This window comes from Plecotus auritus, assembly GCF_963455305.1.
Source record: "Plecotus auritus genome assembly, chromosome: 3".
NCBI lineage: Eukaryota > Metazoa > Chordata > Mammalia > Chiroptera > Vespertilionidae > Plecotus > Plecotus auritus.
This window is the reverse complement of record NC_137772.1, coordinates 147,262,866-147,281,177: the sequence shown is the minus strand read 5'-3', so window position 1 is coordinate 147,281,177 and position 18,312 is coordinate 147,262,866. Positions and strand designations below refer to the sequence as shown.

The 18,312-nt window shown below is 36.9% G+C and overlaps 1 protein-coding gene across 19 annotated transcripts in view; it reads right to left on the bottom strand.

Moving 5' to 3' along the window:
* Positions 1–16,640, bottom strand: part of PPFIA2 (PTPRF interacting protein alpha 2) — a 492,483-nt gene extending 475,843 nt beyond the window's left edge. For 6 of the 19 annotated variants that reach the window (XM_080661566.1, XM_080661584.1, XM_080661568.1 and 3 more), the window contains exons 1-2: positions 15,581–15,869; positions 11,275–11,525 (exon numbers count right to left, since the gene is read on the bottom strand). In XM_080661566.1, coding sequence (XP_080517692.1) covers positions 11,275–11,523 — 249 coding nt within the window. In that variant the 5' untranslated portion in view covers positions 11,524–11,525; positions 15,581–15,869. Of the gene's footprint in view, positions 1–11,274; positions 11,526–15,580; positions 15,886–16,414 lie in introns of those variants that run through there. The other 13 variants (XM_080661577.1, XM_080661567.1, XM_080661586.1 and 10 more) reach the window with 7 other exon arrangements.
* Positions 16,641–18,312: the final 1,672 nt, after the last annotated feature.

Here is an 18,312-nt window from a genome sequence, read left to right as displayed (position 1 = left end):
AAGCTCTATAAGTTGTATTTGTTTCTTGTTTTATCCAGATATTTAATATATCCTAATAATTCAGACTATATGACTTGCCAATTAAGCACAGAAGAAATATCATGAAATATGTTCAACATGCAAAAGAATTATTTTTATTTTCATTTTATTACTTAGTATTTTTGAACAGCAATCAAATGCCAGATACTGTTATAGGTAGAAAATACAGCTGTAAACCTTTGGAAAAGAATCCCCTGGCTCACAGAACAGAATCTAGTAGAGGGAGAAAGAGTTAATAAACAGGACAAAGAAATATAATATACACTGTGTTGGATGGTTGTGTGCTATGGAGTGAAAGCTGAGACTAGGGGTTGGGAGTAATTAAGTAGGGGCTATTACAATTTTAAATAGGGTGATCAGGCCTAGCCTCACTGAGGAGGTGATAGCTGAGTAAAGCCTTGATTGACTTGAGAAAGCAAGTCAAATGGTAGGAGGACAACTTTCCCAGGCGTAGGAAAAAGCCAGTGCAAAATCCCTAAGGCAACTGTCTGAAATGTTGAACAGCAAGAACACCTGGGTGGTGGGATAGAGTGAGTAAGCTAGAAAACTGCAGATGAGATCAGACAGAGAAAAAGAAGGGGACAGATGTTAGACCTCGGCCAGTTTAAAATTTGGGCTTGTACTTTGAGATGGGCAGGCATTTCAGAGATTTGAGTGGATTTAAAACCAACATGACTTACCTTTTATCAAAATCAGAATATCACTTGCTATTCCTGGTGAGGTACAAGCACCCAAGCAAGGAGACTATTTAGGAAAATCCTGTCTAATCCCCAGGTCTGAGATGAAGACTAATCAGGATCAAGTTGTAGAGGTGATTATAGTGATTCAGTTCTACATATACTTTTGAAGATAAAACGGATAGACTTAACTGCTAGACTAAATACAGAATGTGAACAAAATAAGACACTACGGTTCTGGCCTAGGCCAATGGAAAATTGGCATTGCTATTAATTGACATGAAGAAGACTAAATGAAAATCATGAACTCAGTTTTGGACATGTTAAATTTCTGACTTGGCAATATGAGTTTGCACATCAAAGAAAATGTCTAGATGAGAAATACACATTTGCATCATCAACATTTAGCTGATGTGTAAAGCCAGGAGATGAAAGAGATCGTTAATGGTGTCAGTCGAGACTTGAGAAAAGGTACAGGAACTAAACCCTGGAGGATGAGGCATAACCAATAATAAAGACTGAGGAGTGAGCAATGAAGTAGGAGAAAAACCAGACAAGTGAGATGCCCTAGAGCCTAATGGAAATGTTTACAGAAGGGAGAAATCTACTATATATATTGATAAACAGGAATGAAGGCAGAGAATTGATCATTACGTTTAGCAATATGGAAGTTATAGATAATGTTCACAAGAGCAGTTAGATAAAGTTGATTGAGTGAATACCTAACTGAAATGGATTCAAGAGAAATTATTAAAAAAATAAAGTGAACATAATTTAAAAAATACTTTTGCTGTACTGGAAAAGAAAAAAGCAGTGGTAGCTTGGTAGGGCAGGGTCATTAATAGATTTCTTAAATGGGATAAATATAAGACTATTTAATGCTCTTGGCTATAATCCATTAGAGATAGAAACATTGATGATGTAGAAAACAAAGAGGAATGTTTTATCCTGGAATAGCAAGAGAGGATGAGATCTAGAACACTTGAAAGGTAGCTGGCCTTTTCTATGAACATGGACAGTTCATAACAGTATTTAATCAGGATGCTTCCATGTTTAAAACACTACTATGTGTTCCCATTGCTCTGAGGATAAAATTGGGCTCCTTGCCTGACCGGTGTGGCTCAGTGGTTGAGGATCAACCTAAGAACCAGGAGGTCACAGTTCTATCCCTGGTCAGGACACATGCTGGGGTTTCAGGCTTGATTCCCAGTGGGGGGTGTTCAGGAGGCAGCTGATCAATGATTCTTCTTCATCATTGATGTTTCTATCTCTCCCTCTCTCTTCCTCTCTGAAATCAATAAAAATATATTAAAATATATATAATTAGTGACCCTCCTTCTGGAGTATATTTGTGGCTTTCCCAAGTAGAAATGGTTCTTCCCCAGTTTTATTGACTTGCTCTCAGTCTCTTCTTTGGTACCAATCACCCAATCCTCACTTATTGTTCACTATTTAGGTACCTGGGCTTCTTCTAACAAGGAAAGTACTTACTCTGTAGGTTTACACCAAAATAATCCTAAGCAAGCTCCTCCCCTTTTTAAAAATATGTTTTTATTGATTTCAGAAATTTCAGAGAGAGGAAGGAAGAGGGTGAGAGAGATAGAAGTATTGATGAGATAGAATATCAATTGGCTGCCTCCTGCATGCCTCCTACTGTGGATTGAGCCCACAACTGGGCATGTGCCCTGACCAGGAATGGAATAGGGCCCAGGGGTCCTCAAACTTTTTAAACAGGGGGCCAGTTCACTGTCCCTCAGACCATTGGAGGGCCGGACTATAGTTTAAAAAAAAAAAACTATGAAGAAATTCCTATGCGCACTGCGGGCCTGGGACGAGTCGGCTGCTAAGCAGGACAGGCAGCGGCACCCGGCGGGCCGTATAAATGTCCTCAGCGGGCTGCACGTGGCCCGCGGGCCGTAGTTTGAGGACCCCTGGTAGGCAATCTCTTGCTGCATGGGACGATGCTCAACCAACTAAGCTGAACCAACTGGGCCAAACTCCCGTTTTGAGGGTCCCATTGGCTCTTCAAAAAATCACCAACTTTTGTATTGGCATTGGAGTTCTTACAACTTGCCTGATATATGACTCTTTAATCTACCATAGACGCAGGATATCTCAAGCTACATCTGACTTCAGACGCTATATCCTTCATCTTCATCTTAGAGGAAACAGACATCAGACTCTATATCCTTCATCTCCATCTCGAAAAAAAAGAAACATCAAGCTCTCTGAATGTTTTCCCTGAAGACCTTCTCACTTAGTTAAGTTGAACAGGAACCACTCAGCCCTCATACATAGAGTGGTAGATTATACACAGCAAAGCAACAGCTCTCCAAGAAAACCCCATCCTTTTGAGCTTTACCACCTCAAATTTTAGAATCTTAAAATGGAGTTTGAGCTAATGCTGGACTTATTAGTAGGACTATATCTTATCAAGCCCTGCAAGTAAAGTCTTACACCTCACTTATTTAGCCTCCTCTCAACAGAAAGAAAGACTCCCATTTTAATATGTGATACTTAAATGAAACATTGCCTGGCATTGTGGGAGAGTTCAGAGATGTTAGCTATTGCTATTATTCATCTTATTTAACATTTAAAGAGTGGCTAGATGAGGAGCTACACATATAAAAAAAATTAGAGAAAAAATCAAAATGATTTAAAAACCAAGACAGTTTGGTGTCATAAAAATCAAGAGAGTAGGTGCTTTGTTTTGTTGAGAAGGTAGTAATCACAATGTCAAATTTTACGGTGAATTTTAATAAAACAAAACAACCTCATTCATTAATTGGTTAATGGAGACTTAATTTTGAGCAGTGAGTTAGAGGGAAAGCCAAACTGCATTTGCTCAAAGAGTAAATAGAAGGTGAGGACAGACAAGTTGGGAAATAAGTTTATAGGAAAAGAAAAGTTAGATTGTGGAGACAGTGTTTTGTTTTTGTTTTTATTATTAGTATTGTACTTGTCATCGTTTTACTTTTAAGGGATAGATTTTAATGTTACCCCAAAAGCCAGAAAAAAAAATACTTGGAGGAGATGAGGAGGGATCAAGGATTTAGAGTGAAGTATTAGTCCTATGCAGGAAAAGCAATGCTTAAGATTAGAGAACATAGTAAATAAAGACAATTATGGGTTTAAATAAGTGTATAGTGGTATGTGAGAAATGAATGTATATTGAAGGACAACATACCTAGTAGCCTAGAAAATGAATGGTTATGGAGAATTAAGGACATTAGAATTTCAAGATAAAATAATTAATAGCATTGCTTGGCACAAAGATGTAAGGAGTATAGAGAGAGAAAGAGGATTGATAGATTTAAAAAACTGCATCCATTGACAGCATACAGTTTTAGAAGAATGGTGATAATAGAAGTCTTATTATAAAGGTTAAAAAAAGAGATAGAAATAATGAAAAATAAAAGCTTCAAGTGAATACCACTTCAGTTGCCTGGGCGGGAAAATAGCCAACTGATAGAAATAGCCATCAAGAAAATAAAATGACTACAATAAGAGGTAGTAAAAAATTCAGCATCTTTCTCTGACAGGAGCAAGGGATAAAATTGGCCTGTTGCTTAGTGTGGTGGCATTAGGTTTCCCTGAAAAGCTAGAAGCTCAACCCAGATTTTATCTTCTCAGCACAATAGGAAAGAATGTTGTTTGACTTAATCAAGAAACACATAAGAGTGGCCTTTGAAGAAGTGGAGAATTTGGGAAAACTATTTAGAAGAGTGTAGTTAAGATTAATAAAAAAACACCACACAAATAAATAATAAAAGGACTTGCAAAATTTGATAAAGATTTTGGACAGTAAGGATTTTAGTGCTTTCACTGTGTGCCAGTGTTCATTAATACCCAGTAAAATTGTGCAGTTAAGGTTGGCTAATAGTGATGATAACACCTATGGTAATAATAACAGCATCAATAGTGGCTTTTAACATTTATTGAGCATGTACTATCTATGAGGCATTGAATTGGTCATTTGACATGTTCCAGCTCATTTATTTCTCATAATGATCCTATAAGGCAGGTTCTATCATTATTTGAATTAACTACTTTGACCAAAGTTATTGAGCTAGTAACTAGCAAGCCAAAAAGATACCTAGGTAGTGTGCCTCCAGAATAAAAGTAACTTCTGTCACTCTCAGCAAGTTTTACTTAAATATTTTGCATTTTAAAATGTCAAAGTATAAACTGGAGATTATTATGCTAAGTGAAATAAACCAGTCAGAGAAAGACAAATACCATATGATCTCACTTATATGTGGGATCTAAGGAACAAAATAAACTGTTGAACAAAATAGAACCAGAGGCATGGAAGCATAGAACAGATTGACAGCTATCAGAAGGGAGGGGATTGGGGAAGTGGATGAAGGAAGGTGAAAGAATTAGCCAAAGAAAATATATGCATAAACCATAGACACAGACTGCAGTGCAGTGATTGCCAGAGGGAAGGGGGAGTGAAGGTTGGGTAGAGGTGGGCAAAGGGGGAAATGGGACATCTGTAATTAGTGTCAACATTAAATATAAAGTTAAATAAATAAATAAATAAAATGTCAAAATAAAAACATATCTCTCTTCTCCACAAGTAGCCTCTTTTAATTTAATTCCTCTTCAGAGAATATATGAGTACATTCCAGTTTATGAAAAGTACCTCCTGACATTTTATAATGTTCAGGGTTTCTGAAGCACATACACACAGCTCTTTTCAACCACTCCTGAGAGAAGGTATCATCCCTTCTTCCAATTAAGGAAACAGAGTTTCAGAGAAGTCAAGTTATGTACCAGTGGTTCCTCAGCTAGTATGTGAAAGGACTCCAATTCAAATTCAAATCTTCTGCCTGGCCTGCATGGCTCAGTGGTTTATCATTGACCTATGAACCTGGGGGTCATGGTTCAATTCCCAGTCAGGGCACATGCCTGGGTTGTGGGCTTGATCCCCAGTGAGGTGCGTGCAGGAGGCAGCTGATCAATGATTCTCTCTCATCATTGATGTTCCTATCTCTCTCTCTCCCTCTCCCTTCCTCTCTGAAAGCAATAAAATATATTTTAAATAAATAAATAATCAAATCTTCCAACTCAAGTCCAACGCCTTGGCCATTCAGTTCATTACTAGTTCTTGTTTCTTTTTTCTCCTCAATATTCTTTCCATTTGTATTGTTTCTGTTATATTCAAGGTTCACAATCCTATTTTAAATTCCTACATTTCACCAAAACTGACACATTACCATGATAATGTTTCCCTAACATAATGATTACCTAAGTAACTCTTTTAGCGTAGATTACACAGCATTATTTTAACAATAGATGAATTGCACTCATGGTCCCTTCTTCACCCCTCCCTGTAGTTTTTCCATGTAATTTTGTATTGCTTTCTACTTGGTCTCTGGTATAGGCCAAGTGATATTAGCAAAATATACCCAAGAAGAAGCTTATGGAGCACTTGCTTATTTCTGCTTTGCTCATAGTCCTTTGCCATGACCATGAATAATCTGGCCTATTGCAGGATTAAACGCATGCATAGGGCTGAGTGACCCCAGTTGGTCTAGCTAAGGCCAACTATATCAGACAATGGCCAGTATAACTAACCATGCCAACCTTTAGCTAACCAGTGGCATAAGTGAGCACAGCCAAGATCAACCAATCCAAGTCAAGATCACCTGAATTTCATAAACCAGTATTTTTGCAAGACACTGAGCTTTTGTGTTGTTTGTCACACAGCATTGTTTTAGCAAGATAGCTAATACGTGAATAGTATGCAATCTATCCTAATTCAAACATCAGAATAATATTTCTTCATTATCACCTTATCATATCACCAGTTCATTCATAATTTTACTAATTATCCTGTAGACAAACTCCTGTTTTTAGCTGTCACCACACATATGAACAGGCCACACTCTTCCACTCCTCCACTGACACTATAAAAAATTTCATTCCTACCCTACAACCCTTCAATAAACAATTGTTATTCTCCTTATTTAATTTAATTCCTAGTCTTCTTTAAGAAAAAAAAAAAAAAAGGACACTGTGAATATCAGGAAACCCAAAGCCTAACCCTGAAAGCAGAGTACAGGCTGAATTTCTATCCCCCAAATGTCCTTGAACAGAGGCCTATGCAAAACTCTACTCCTTCACATGGAATACCCTCGAGTTATTTCCAACCTTCTCCTAAAAATAACTCTCTAAAATTGCTTTCCACATGAAACTTTCTGCTGTTAATCACAATCAATATTATATCTCAAATATTTCCAGTACTTCTATAATCTTTTACCATATTAATTTTGATCCACTTACATATTTTTGCAAAGCAACTCTATTCCCTAAATTCTCTGGGAACCAAATTGTATTCCTTTTATTCTAGTCCTTTTACAAACATATGTAACCATTTAATAATATACAGAAGGCCTTCAATAAATATTAAATAAAATGATAAAAATTATTTTTAAACTTTTATATATGATTTTTTGCAATAGAAATCTCACTGTCTTTAATTTTTCTTTAAATATTCTTAATAAACATATTGGTAATTAACAAATATTTATCCTGATTTCAAAAATGTTAGACTGTTTATTTTATCAATATTCCTAGCAAGTTGTTCTAATGCCCATTGACATACATATGTAGAAATTAGTTTATCTTTTGGCATTCTGGATTAAACAAATACAATCATTTTTTATATAATGCTTTACAAATTAATTAATTTTTACTTACATTATTATTTATATTCTTTTCTTTAATCATCATAAACTATCATTTGAGGTATTTGTATTAACCACTTTTTGTAGTATGGAAATCTGAAGTCCTGACTCAAATTATGATGTATGGTAGAGTCACAATACCAACCAAATCTTCCCATTTCAAATGTATTGCTCTTTCTACATTAAACCGTATACATTTAGTCTAGTTTTACCTTGAAAGTACTTAATACTGTTACTCTACTGGTTGAGAGAGTTGTAGATGATTGACATATGTGCCTGCTCTCAAGGAGTCTACAATCTAGTCACCTAATCAGATATCTTAATGATAATATGGTAAATAATAAGGGTAAGGAACACAGAGGAAATATACTTGGGAATTCAGAGAAGCCTTCTGGGAAGATATAAAGACTAGGCTGGAATGAGAAGTGAGTCAAAGATATTGAGGAGGAACACTATAGTCCAGCTGCAGAAAACCAGAAAATACAGAGAGATTTGAGAATTACTTAAGAGATTAAAAACAGTATGGCCCAAAGAGCACTAAATTCAGAGATGAGGGAGAAGACTTCATCTATGAGGATTCTCAGGTGTCTGGGTGAGGAATTCAAGCAGATTAGGTTGAGGAATGGGAGACAGATGATGACTGAGTTTGAGGCACATTGAATCTGAGGTTCTGTGGAACATGTAAATGGATCTGTGTGAGGTAAAAAATTGAGTGTATAGTTTAGAAACATCAGGCCTGGAGATGTGGAATAATTTTAAATTATAAGTACTATTTAAACACATTTATACCCACTCATATAGTGAAGAACTAATCACTGATGCATTGTTCATAAAAGAATGATGAGAGAAAGTAACTAAAGCAAAGCACCAAGTCATCAATACCTAAAAGTATTAGATAGGCAATTTTTACAATGATGTGTCATAAAGTTTGACTCTGCTTTGAATTTTCTCCCATATTTGCTAAAATAATTTTCACTTGATGTATTTATAGTAATTTTCAAATTTACATGCTTTATTTCTGCCTTAAAACTAACATTTATGGTAATCACTTTCTCTGTCAAGATAAATGTCAAATGCAGTGCCACCAAACAGTGCAAGTGCATTGCTTACAAAATATTGAAAAAGATTCAAAGATAGCAATTAAAGAATACTCTTCTATTACTTATAGAAAACCTATAGCCCTTAAGGTACAGAGTAGGTAATTAAAATGACAGGACTATCACTTAAGAACCTGTGGATTACTCAGAGTATTTGATATTTATAATTGTAAACTACAAAACAATATTAAAGAAATGTGTCCAAGTATTTGTAGATCAGATTGAAACTATGTGCATCTAAATGTACAGGTTCATAATGCCTAGTATATAATTCCCAAACCTATACATTCTATAAACTGATATTTTGTTGTATGTTTCAACCTTGAAGGGTGGCAAGACCAAGCCTGTACTAACATGAGACATTTATAGTTTTTATTTTTTCCATGCAATAGAAATATTCATAGAATTATCTTCAGATATGTAAATGTATATTTATGGGATTCTATCCAGAACCCATCTGCTGGAGTATTCCATAATATTGATTACATTTATACAAAACACTAAGGAAAATTCTGAATTCTAAAACACCTGGCCCCAAAGTGTTTGGATAAGAGATTGACTAAAATTCAAAACTTGAAATTTTAGGTCATGTTATAAACCAGATATTCAACACAACCGAATTTCTAGAATTAAAATTTTCATCCTTATACCTTTAAGAATAGATTTATCTATACAATATTATTATGTATGAAAACATTTCCAGTTTTATTTCTTTTCCCCAAAAATATATATTGTTCTAGTACTTTCTATTTTCAGCATCCTTATGAAATAATCACTCTTTTTGTAAAGATAGAGAAAAAAATTCAAAAGCCTAAATTATTCTTAAAATCACTTTGATAGAGTTAGGATCCAAATCAACACCATCAGGCTTGAATAAAATATGAAAAGATAAATATAGGAGGGGTACATGCATATTCGTACACTTAGGACCAAAGAGTCAACTTCCAAGAGGCGTAGGGAAAAGGGGAACACAGGTAACATTTATGCAACTCAGTTGTAAGTTGGCTACTGTCCCAGGACATACTGAAAGTATGTTGAAGCTGCTCCCAGATATAATACAATCCTATGCTTCTTATAATGAAACACTCTATCCAGAAAGAGAAATGACTGTCCCAGTCTATGCTTGTCACAGAAGATAATGAATAATATGTTTGGTTCAGGGACCACCCTTTAACAGCAGCACTGACCAACTCAAATAATCCTAGTGAGGATTAAACTTGATGTGATCACTCTAGAAATTACCTTGTGAAGAACAATTGCAAAGACAGAAATGTCTAGCTTTAAGAATAAAATTATTGATGAAGTTTTTGAAATGAACACAACTCATCCAGTGTAATTAGACACACCAGTGTACCTACAGGTGAGAGTTACTGGAAATATGATTGTATCTCAAAGCAAGACAAGCTGACTGAAAATGAAAAGTCTAGGACAGGTGTTATCCATATAAAGTTATGGGATTACCTAATGGGGTGTGAAAAAGGTTCTAGGTCAGTGGTCAGCAAACTCATTAGTCAACAGAGCCAAATATCAACATACAACTATTGAAATTTCTTTTGAGAACCAAATTTTTTAAACTTAAACTTCTTCTAATGCCACTTCTTCAAAATAGACTCGCCCAGGCCGTGGTATTTTGTGGAAGAGCCACACTCAAGGGGCCAAAGAGCCGCATGTGGCTCGTGAGCCGCAGTTTGCCGACCACGGTTCTAGGTGATCCTATCCATTCTGATAGTGATCAGTACCTCACCATCACAGTGCAAGTTAATAATACAGCTGGGCTTAGAATTTCATCAACTTTCATTATATACATTTTAATATTTATGAAAGCATAATATTTACAAGATATAATTTCACAGAGAGAAGTAAACTCTTCAACATTAGCTATATTGTAGTAAAGCAGAGGACCGATTTTTTGTATATTATACAAAAAATATAGTATATATTGGAAGTGGTTATTAAGAATCTCATTCATTTCCTGTGCTTTTTTCCACACCTCAAGTAAATACAAGTATGCTACTCTTAAATAAGAAAATTAACTTTCATTACTAACTTTGTATATAATTAATCTGGAAATCCTTAAAATTTTATATTTTTTATAAAATGATATTCTTGACAAAAATATTCTAAAAAATAACTCATCTAACAATTTTAAGTTTGTGGGAATAAGTGCTGAACTTTTGCCTTTTTTCTAATTTCCAAAATAGTTTATTAAAAGAAACTGGTTGAAATGTTTTTGAGTGGAGAAGGCAATATATCAATAACTCCCAGAATTTTTAAGCAGGATTAGGCATTTTTAAAGAAATATTCCTAACACTGTCTAAATCAAAATAATTAAACAGTAGTTTTCCAAACTATTATCCCTTCCAAAGATAGAACACACAACTGAAAGCGGAAAGTACATACTTCCAAATGTCATGATTGTATTTAAAAAAACAAGGAAAAGAAATGAACTGTTCCCATATTCTGATGATCAACAGGTGATTTTCTGCCCCCACCAAAACCTACAGATTAAATTAAAAAAAGAAAAAGAAAAGACCAGATAGAAACTCATGCTTCACACTTCCCATCACCAACATACCACAATTGTCTTTGAGGCAAGGTTTTATGTGAATTAGTATCTATTCCTAATTTTTTTTTCTCACCAAAACATACATACCATATATTATAAAGAGAAACATAATTATAAGAATGGAAATAAAACAAAGCTTACTTAAGTCTTATCACATTTTCAATTGCAGTTGGAAGGACAAAAGCTACGAGGAAGCATACCTGTGGCAGGGCTGAGTTGAGCTGTCTCTGGAGCGAATCTCTGTCGTAGATGACATCCTGCAGTCTTTGCTGGGCAAGTGAAAGACTTTCTTGGGTCTCGCGTAGGGTGTCTAGAAGACGGTCCCTTTCATCGAGCATATTCACCATCAGCTGCTCAAAATGGGAGTCTGAGTCCGAGCCACTGCTTTGGGACCCCCTTTGGCTCATTGGGGTGTCCTCATTAATCGTGGGCATCACTTCACACATCATTGCTTAAAGAAAGTAAAGGGGAGGGAAGTCTTAGTAAAGAAATGTTTTCCAATAATGCTGCCCAGGCCTCAACCCAGCAAATGCTTTGCAGCTCCTTAGCCTAATTGTCTCTTTTTCCCTTATTCCAAGCAAACTAAATATTTTTATCTCAAAGAAAAGTGATTTTTTTCATGATTTATTACACCTAATTCAATTTATAGTAACATGTCACTACATTTGTTAATTGATCATCTTTCTTCCCCTATAAATTTACAAATCCCTCATTGCTAATACCTTCATGTTATCTTTATTTGTTATATATTGTTAACAACAAGCAGTGTCTGCCACTTGATGGGTGGGCAGTAAATTATTTTTAAATGACTTAATTCAATGAATTAATGTTCACTCTTTTATTCAGCAAAATTCACAAATAAGAGAGTATTCTGTTTATACAATAAACAGTTTTTACTTTTTTATTTTATCAACATTTTTTTCACACCAATTTAAAGCTTTTTTTACTTCAAAACTCCCATTTTATTATTTTTACATGCTCTCTCCCTAAATTCCTGCAGTAGACTACAAGGTAAAGTGCCTGAATTAAATATAAGCTTTATGAAACAGACTGAGGTACATACATTTGTTTAGATTAATATACTACTAATTGCACTAAATATTCCTTTGTTTCCTGTGAGCTGCATTGTCTGGTTTTCATCCAAACAATACAAATTAACACTTCCGAATATTCCACAAAACTGATACCATAAATTACATTAGCCAATGCAGTAACTTCACATCTCAGCTGCTAATCAGAGGTTACCAGTCATGAAATAAATTAACTACACAGGATATTTAAAAAATAATAATTTATTGATTTATTTTTAAATAGACAACACAGACATTAAGATACAACATTGATCTATTGTGTGGCATTTTAATAATCAGAAATTATCTGTTTTTCTCATTTATGCTCTGTCTTATATTTTTAAAAGAATCAAACACATCTCAGCTTCAGCTGTTGTCCTGAGGCCAGGAGCTATTAATTAGAGGGCTTGGTTTTGTAGAAGGCTGATGTGGAGAAAGGCTGGTTTGGTTGTTGATCCTGAAGCATTCTCTGGTTTTATAATGCAAGGTCAATTCATTTTTCTGCCTACATGTTCCTGTCCTTGGGGAAAACGTTTAGGATGATATTTTCAAATAAAATGTCAAGACTTAACAGCTCAATAGTTAATTATTTTTATGTAATTCTTTCTATAAATTGAATTATTGAGGAGAGAAATTCAATGATCTGTAAATGATTTGATCAGGGCTCACTGAAAGCTAGGAGAAACTTTCAGAAAGATAAGAGGAAAGTACTTTTGTCACTGATACCCTATGTAAAAAAATTAAGGAGGGCAATTTTTAGAATAATTCAAGATAATGCTTTGAATTATTGCTTATCATTCAAAACAGTGGGCTATCTGTAGGTAAGAATTTGACTTGTTCAATTTCTTATTCACCCTAAAATAAATAACAAGGTACACACACAGGATGTATTAATGCACACGTGTGCACACAGGCACACACACACACACACATACACATACATTGTTACTATTGTTAAGCACTTAATGATAAAAATAAAATATTATTTGTATTTTTTAATTTGAATTTTATTCAAACACTATCACAAAGATGGAATAAAAAGACTCCTAAACTTACAAATTTTCTTTACATTGATTGAAAGGGAATTGCAAAACAAAAAAGTGTTCCAACACATTTTAATATTTAAAACGATTAGTTTACTTGCCATGCATGACATACACACTGAACAGCTGTGTCATTCTGAGAAATCATTACCAGGAGCCAATGTAGAATTTTTTGTGTGTTTTTTGTTTGTTTGTTTGTTTGTTTGTTTGACATGTACGGTTACAACAAAATACTGGAAGAGAAAATGGTAGCATTGTGACAATTTGTGTCAAAACACTTGCAAGGTTTAAATTTTAGGATTACTTAAACATTATTAAATATATATTTTAAATTATATCCTTCTTGAAAGAAAGCCACTAGCCCATCTTCACTTTAAATTCCAATGAAAAAAACACAACTTCATTGATTAACTCCGTTATAATTTTCTCCTGAATATACTACACTACTTCTAACAAAGACTTGTCACCAGGCTATAAAAGCTGGGTTTTGAGTAAGTTCAAAGATGCTATGATGAGAAGAATCACCTTGGGGACTTCAGAAAGTCTATCAAATCTACACTCAAGTAACTGGATTCAATTTCACTCCTGTAGCATGTGAACCAGGGAAAGTCACTGCACCTGTCAAAACTTCTGTAAAGTCGGGTTAATAATCTATGCTTTAAAAAAAGTGTTCTAATGCTCTGATCATATACCTGACTGAGATTACACAGTAAAATAATAAAGGGCTTTTAGAAATTCAAGTATTTCTTTTTATTATAAAGTGGCCAACATTCATCTTTTCAGAAAGAATATTTTGGTTTTTGATTCATTATATTTCCATGCCTAAACATTTAATTTCATTGGGTACTCTGAACTCTCCACATTCAACTTAAAAAATCAAACTATGCAAAAATTACTTAGGAAATAAGATAAATACATGATGCTTTTCTTAACCAGCAGTCAACCCAAATAAATACATCTGAACTCTTCTCGAGAAAACTGGGCAGGGAGGGGGATGTTTCTACAAAAAATAAGGCACTTTCATGAACTACTTTAGCTTCTTGCAATAGAACTCAGATTCTAATATAAATTACAAAATATTTGTATAATCCTCAAAATATAATGTAACCTATTTCTTAAATGCACATTTTAGGAATTAAAAACAATTAAAAATAGATATTCAGTGTAAGATTAAACACCCTCTCATAGAATAGATGACATCTGAAGCAACTTGGACAGTCCAGGAGTCTATGGTCATTCAACCTCTAGTACATTTCATCTTCATATGCCACTTTTAACTTTTCTAATAATTTTCAAAATTGCAACTGCCTTGCATAGCATAATTCCTGAAAAACCGGAAGGGGTTACTAACACTTTGCTTTGATATTTGCCTTTTCATCTCCTCCTCTCCAAAGTCAATGGGATACATGAATTACATTATCCTCTTCTAGATGTGTATGCCTTGTTCATTAAATTATTGAAGGTCTCAAGACCGGGTAGAGATTATTGTATTTTAAAAGGAAAAAACAACAACAATAAACTTGGTTGGTTTAATTATCCCAGTGCTTAAATTTAGCTTGAATAATTTTATACAAGGAAAACCAACTCCCTTATTCTTAGCACATAACCTTGACTGTCTCCTAAATCTCTCAGATTTCAAAATAAAAGTTTGAATGCCCACTGAAGCCAGTACTCAAAAGCTTCAAGATCCAATGTGTTTCTTAGCAATATATACCATTTAAGCAATACCTATATAGATATAATAGTGCTACAAAAGGCTTTTTTTTTTTTTCTGTCAGTGAATCACTTTATTCAGGCAGATCACTAGGATTTAGACCTTAGTAGAGGCAAAGATGAAATTATCTTTGGTAGTTAGTTTCTTTTGCAAAGCTTGAGTTTTAAGAACTAACCCAGCTCCATCTCAGTTAACACACACACAAAAGTAATTCCTTGAGAGAAATCCTAGCTATTGTCTGATTATGTTACATGAATATTCCTCCTCCTATTTAACTCTAAAATCCCCTGTCCTCAGGAAATAATACCATCGCCTCTAAGGAAGCATTTTGCACTTTCTTTACCCCAGTGCCTCTACAGCTGGCCAAAGAGCCAGATCATCTCACAGGGCTGGACAGCTATCTCTCGGCCACACCCCCACCCCCTGAAGAAGTTGACTTCATCATTTCCACACTTAACATTCTTCATTCTGCCCAACAGGAGGGAACCAAGTAGGGAGGCAGTAGAGAAATAGGAGGGATGGGAGTCTGGTGGAAAGCAAAAGGTACAGAGCAGTAATTGGCAAGGAGGAATTTGCATCTCATCTTCCCTGGGGGCGGGGTGGGGCCGGGGTGGGGAGGGAGTTAAAAAATAAATAAAGCGGTAGGGGAGACCATGTAACTCAAATACAGTTATTGTACCTAATGCCAGTAATTTCGGGTTCTGCTTCTTCAATTGATCAATGACAACCGCAGTCTCCGGCTGGACCAGAGGGGAGGCTCACGCCCGGCGCTCCAGGACCATTTCCCTGGCAATGGGAGGAGAAAGGCAGCTTAGACACGCGCGCGCCCCCGCGCCCTCCGGAACCTGCCGCGGCTGGGTGGCGAGGCAGCGGCTCCGCATCTTCCCGCGGCTCCGTCAGCAGCCAAAAGGAGAAGCGTCCATCGGAAAAATGGCATATTACAAATTTTGCTTTGGGAAGCAGAGCTCGGTTCAGACCATTGTCAAAGGGAGGAGAGGGGGAGGCAGCTCTTAAAGCAGCAGCAGCCCCTTTGCCAGAGCCGCCCCAGCTCCACGCGTGCAGCCGGACACCCGGCGCGGGGAGCCGGGAACTGGGGGCTGGGTTGGACCTGTAAAAACTTAATCTAGTGGCACTGCTCCCCCTCCAGGTCCAAGCCACCCGCAGGGTATCTCCCCAAACGTGAGCTTCGGGGAAAAGGATGCTGAGTAACTGGCAGGGAAGTTCTCCACCACATCCCCCTCCTGGAGCCCCTCCGGAGTTTACCGCTGACGCCCGAAGTAGGAAAGCTAAAGGGAAGCGAGTCCCCAGGGATGCGAGAGGCAGGACAGGTGCCCTCCTGGCCCCCAGCCTATTTCCGCGCTACGGTGTCTCGTTTCACTTAAAAAAAAAAAAAAAAAAGGCAGTTCTTCTCTGGAAAGGCAAGCAGTCGAGCAGTCAACCCCACACACCCAGTTTCTCCTCCCAGCCTCTTTGCAAGCCTCCTTGCTGGCATCCATGGGCCGGGAGGACCAACCTGCTGGGAGCCGCTTTGGATGCTACAGCATCTCTCCTCACTTGCCTCTTGCTGTTGCTGCTGCCGCTGCTCCTCCTCCGTCTCTCCCCCTCCTCCTCCTTGGCAGCAGCCACCTCCTCTTCCTCTGGAACAAGGGCTTCCCCTGGAAGCTGCTGCAGTGGTTTCCACCGGCCCTTAAATAAATTCTGAAGTAATCACGTCTTCGCTCTCTCCTCCTCACGCACACGCGCTCGCGGATACACACGACTGCCCCGAAGCCGCTGCCAGGCTGCTGGGCTCGCGCTGGTCCCAGTGCCCCTGGCGAAGGCGGGAGCTAGGGATGGGCAGGTGTGGGGAGGAGTAGGCTCTTCCTCACCGAGCCTCCCCACACACAATGGTCTTTGCAGGAAACCGTGCGTCTGCCCGCGCTGCTGGGGAGGGGAATGGGCTTGGGCACCTTCTGGCTCTCTGGTCTCCTGTGCTCATTTCTTTAAGCAGCTTCCTTCTCCCAGGACGAGGGCATGACAGTCACGGTTGTAAAGACCTGAGTCAATCCAGGGTGTGGTGGCATCTGTCACTTCTCATTACCTCTACAGTTCTTCTCCATTCATTGCTTTGGCGATGAAGATTGTGTGTTAAGTACTCCCTGCCCTAGTAAATTTCAGCTTTGGGCAGTCTGATCTCCATAGCGTTCTAGTTTCTCTATACCTACATGTCCCTTTACCCATTCTCCTTCCCTTCTTCATTCATACAAACCCATCTCATCTCCCAGGAGCAGGGAGAAAGCAGAAGACAAAACCAATACCTACTCTCAGCAAAAAAGAAAAGCTTCTGTGTAGGAAATTCACATATCCTAGTTTCCATGAAAAAAAGGGGGTGTACAGAAGGGAACTGGGAAGAGGGTTAAACATTAGGAATAATGTTGGGGTTAGTGCAAGTACCTTCAGGACATAGTGCAATAAATCTAAAAGGTATGTTTTACTTTTGTTTAAAGCAAAGAGTCACAAGCTAACTAATGAAATAATATTCAAATACCAGCTCCCTAAGTACAATATTCAAGATATGATCTTTCATTTTGAGGGTAGCATTTAATTCATTTAGTGACTCCACCGTGAAATGGGAAGTCAAGTACCCCCTTCCCAGTCTCTTCTAGATTGTTATTCAAATTCTGAATCACAAGATAATTCCGTAAAAATTAAATATAGAATAATATGAAGATTCACTATATGTCAACTGGAACACTCTCCCAAATTTAATGTACATGTAGACCATTCGTGGATCTTATTAAATTTCAGATTATGATTCACTAGGATTGGGGTGGACTCTGAGTTTCTGCATTTCTGACAGCTCCCAGATGGGATCACACCGTGAGCAGCAAGTTCTAAACCACCCTATCATGTCATCCTTTGCTGTGACTTAAATACTCTTAACCATAAGAAACCTATTAACACAAAGGCAGCCCAGTCCATTTTCAAATACATCTGATTAAATAATAGCTTTATCATATTAATCACATATCAGCGCTCATAACTCTCACTCTCTAGAATTCCCCAGAAGACATAAAATGTCTTTTACATGATAGACCTTCACATTTTAAAAGACAGTTAATATGTCTCTTTGTCCGAGAATTCCTTCCTTCTTAACCCTTGGTTGTAATTTCTTTTGGTAGTAAACATTTTTCAAATACAGGGTCATTTCCAGCAAGTCTTCATTTGCCTGACTCCCATTCCCATATCAAATAGAAGTTGTAGTTCTAAGTATAAACCCTGCACATTCAGTTGACATAACAGAGTTGAAAGACTACTCCATAGTGGTATCACAGAAAGGAAGAATTTGATAATGGAAGGCAGAGAATAGTTGTGAAGTAAACGTTTTTAATTAAGAAGATATAGTCTTTATGGATACTCTCAGCTTAGAAA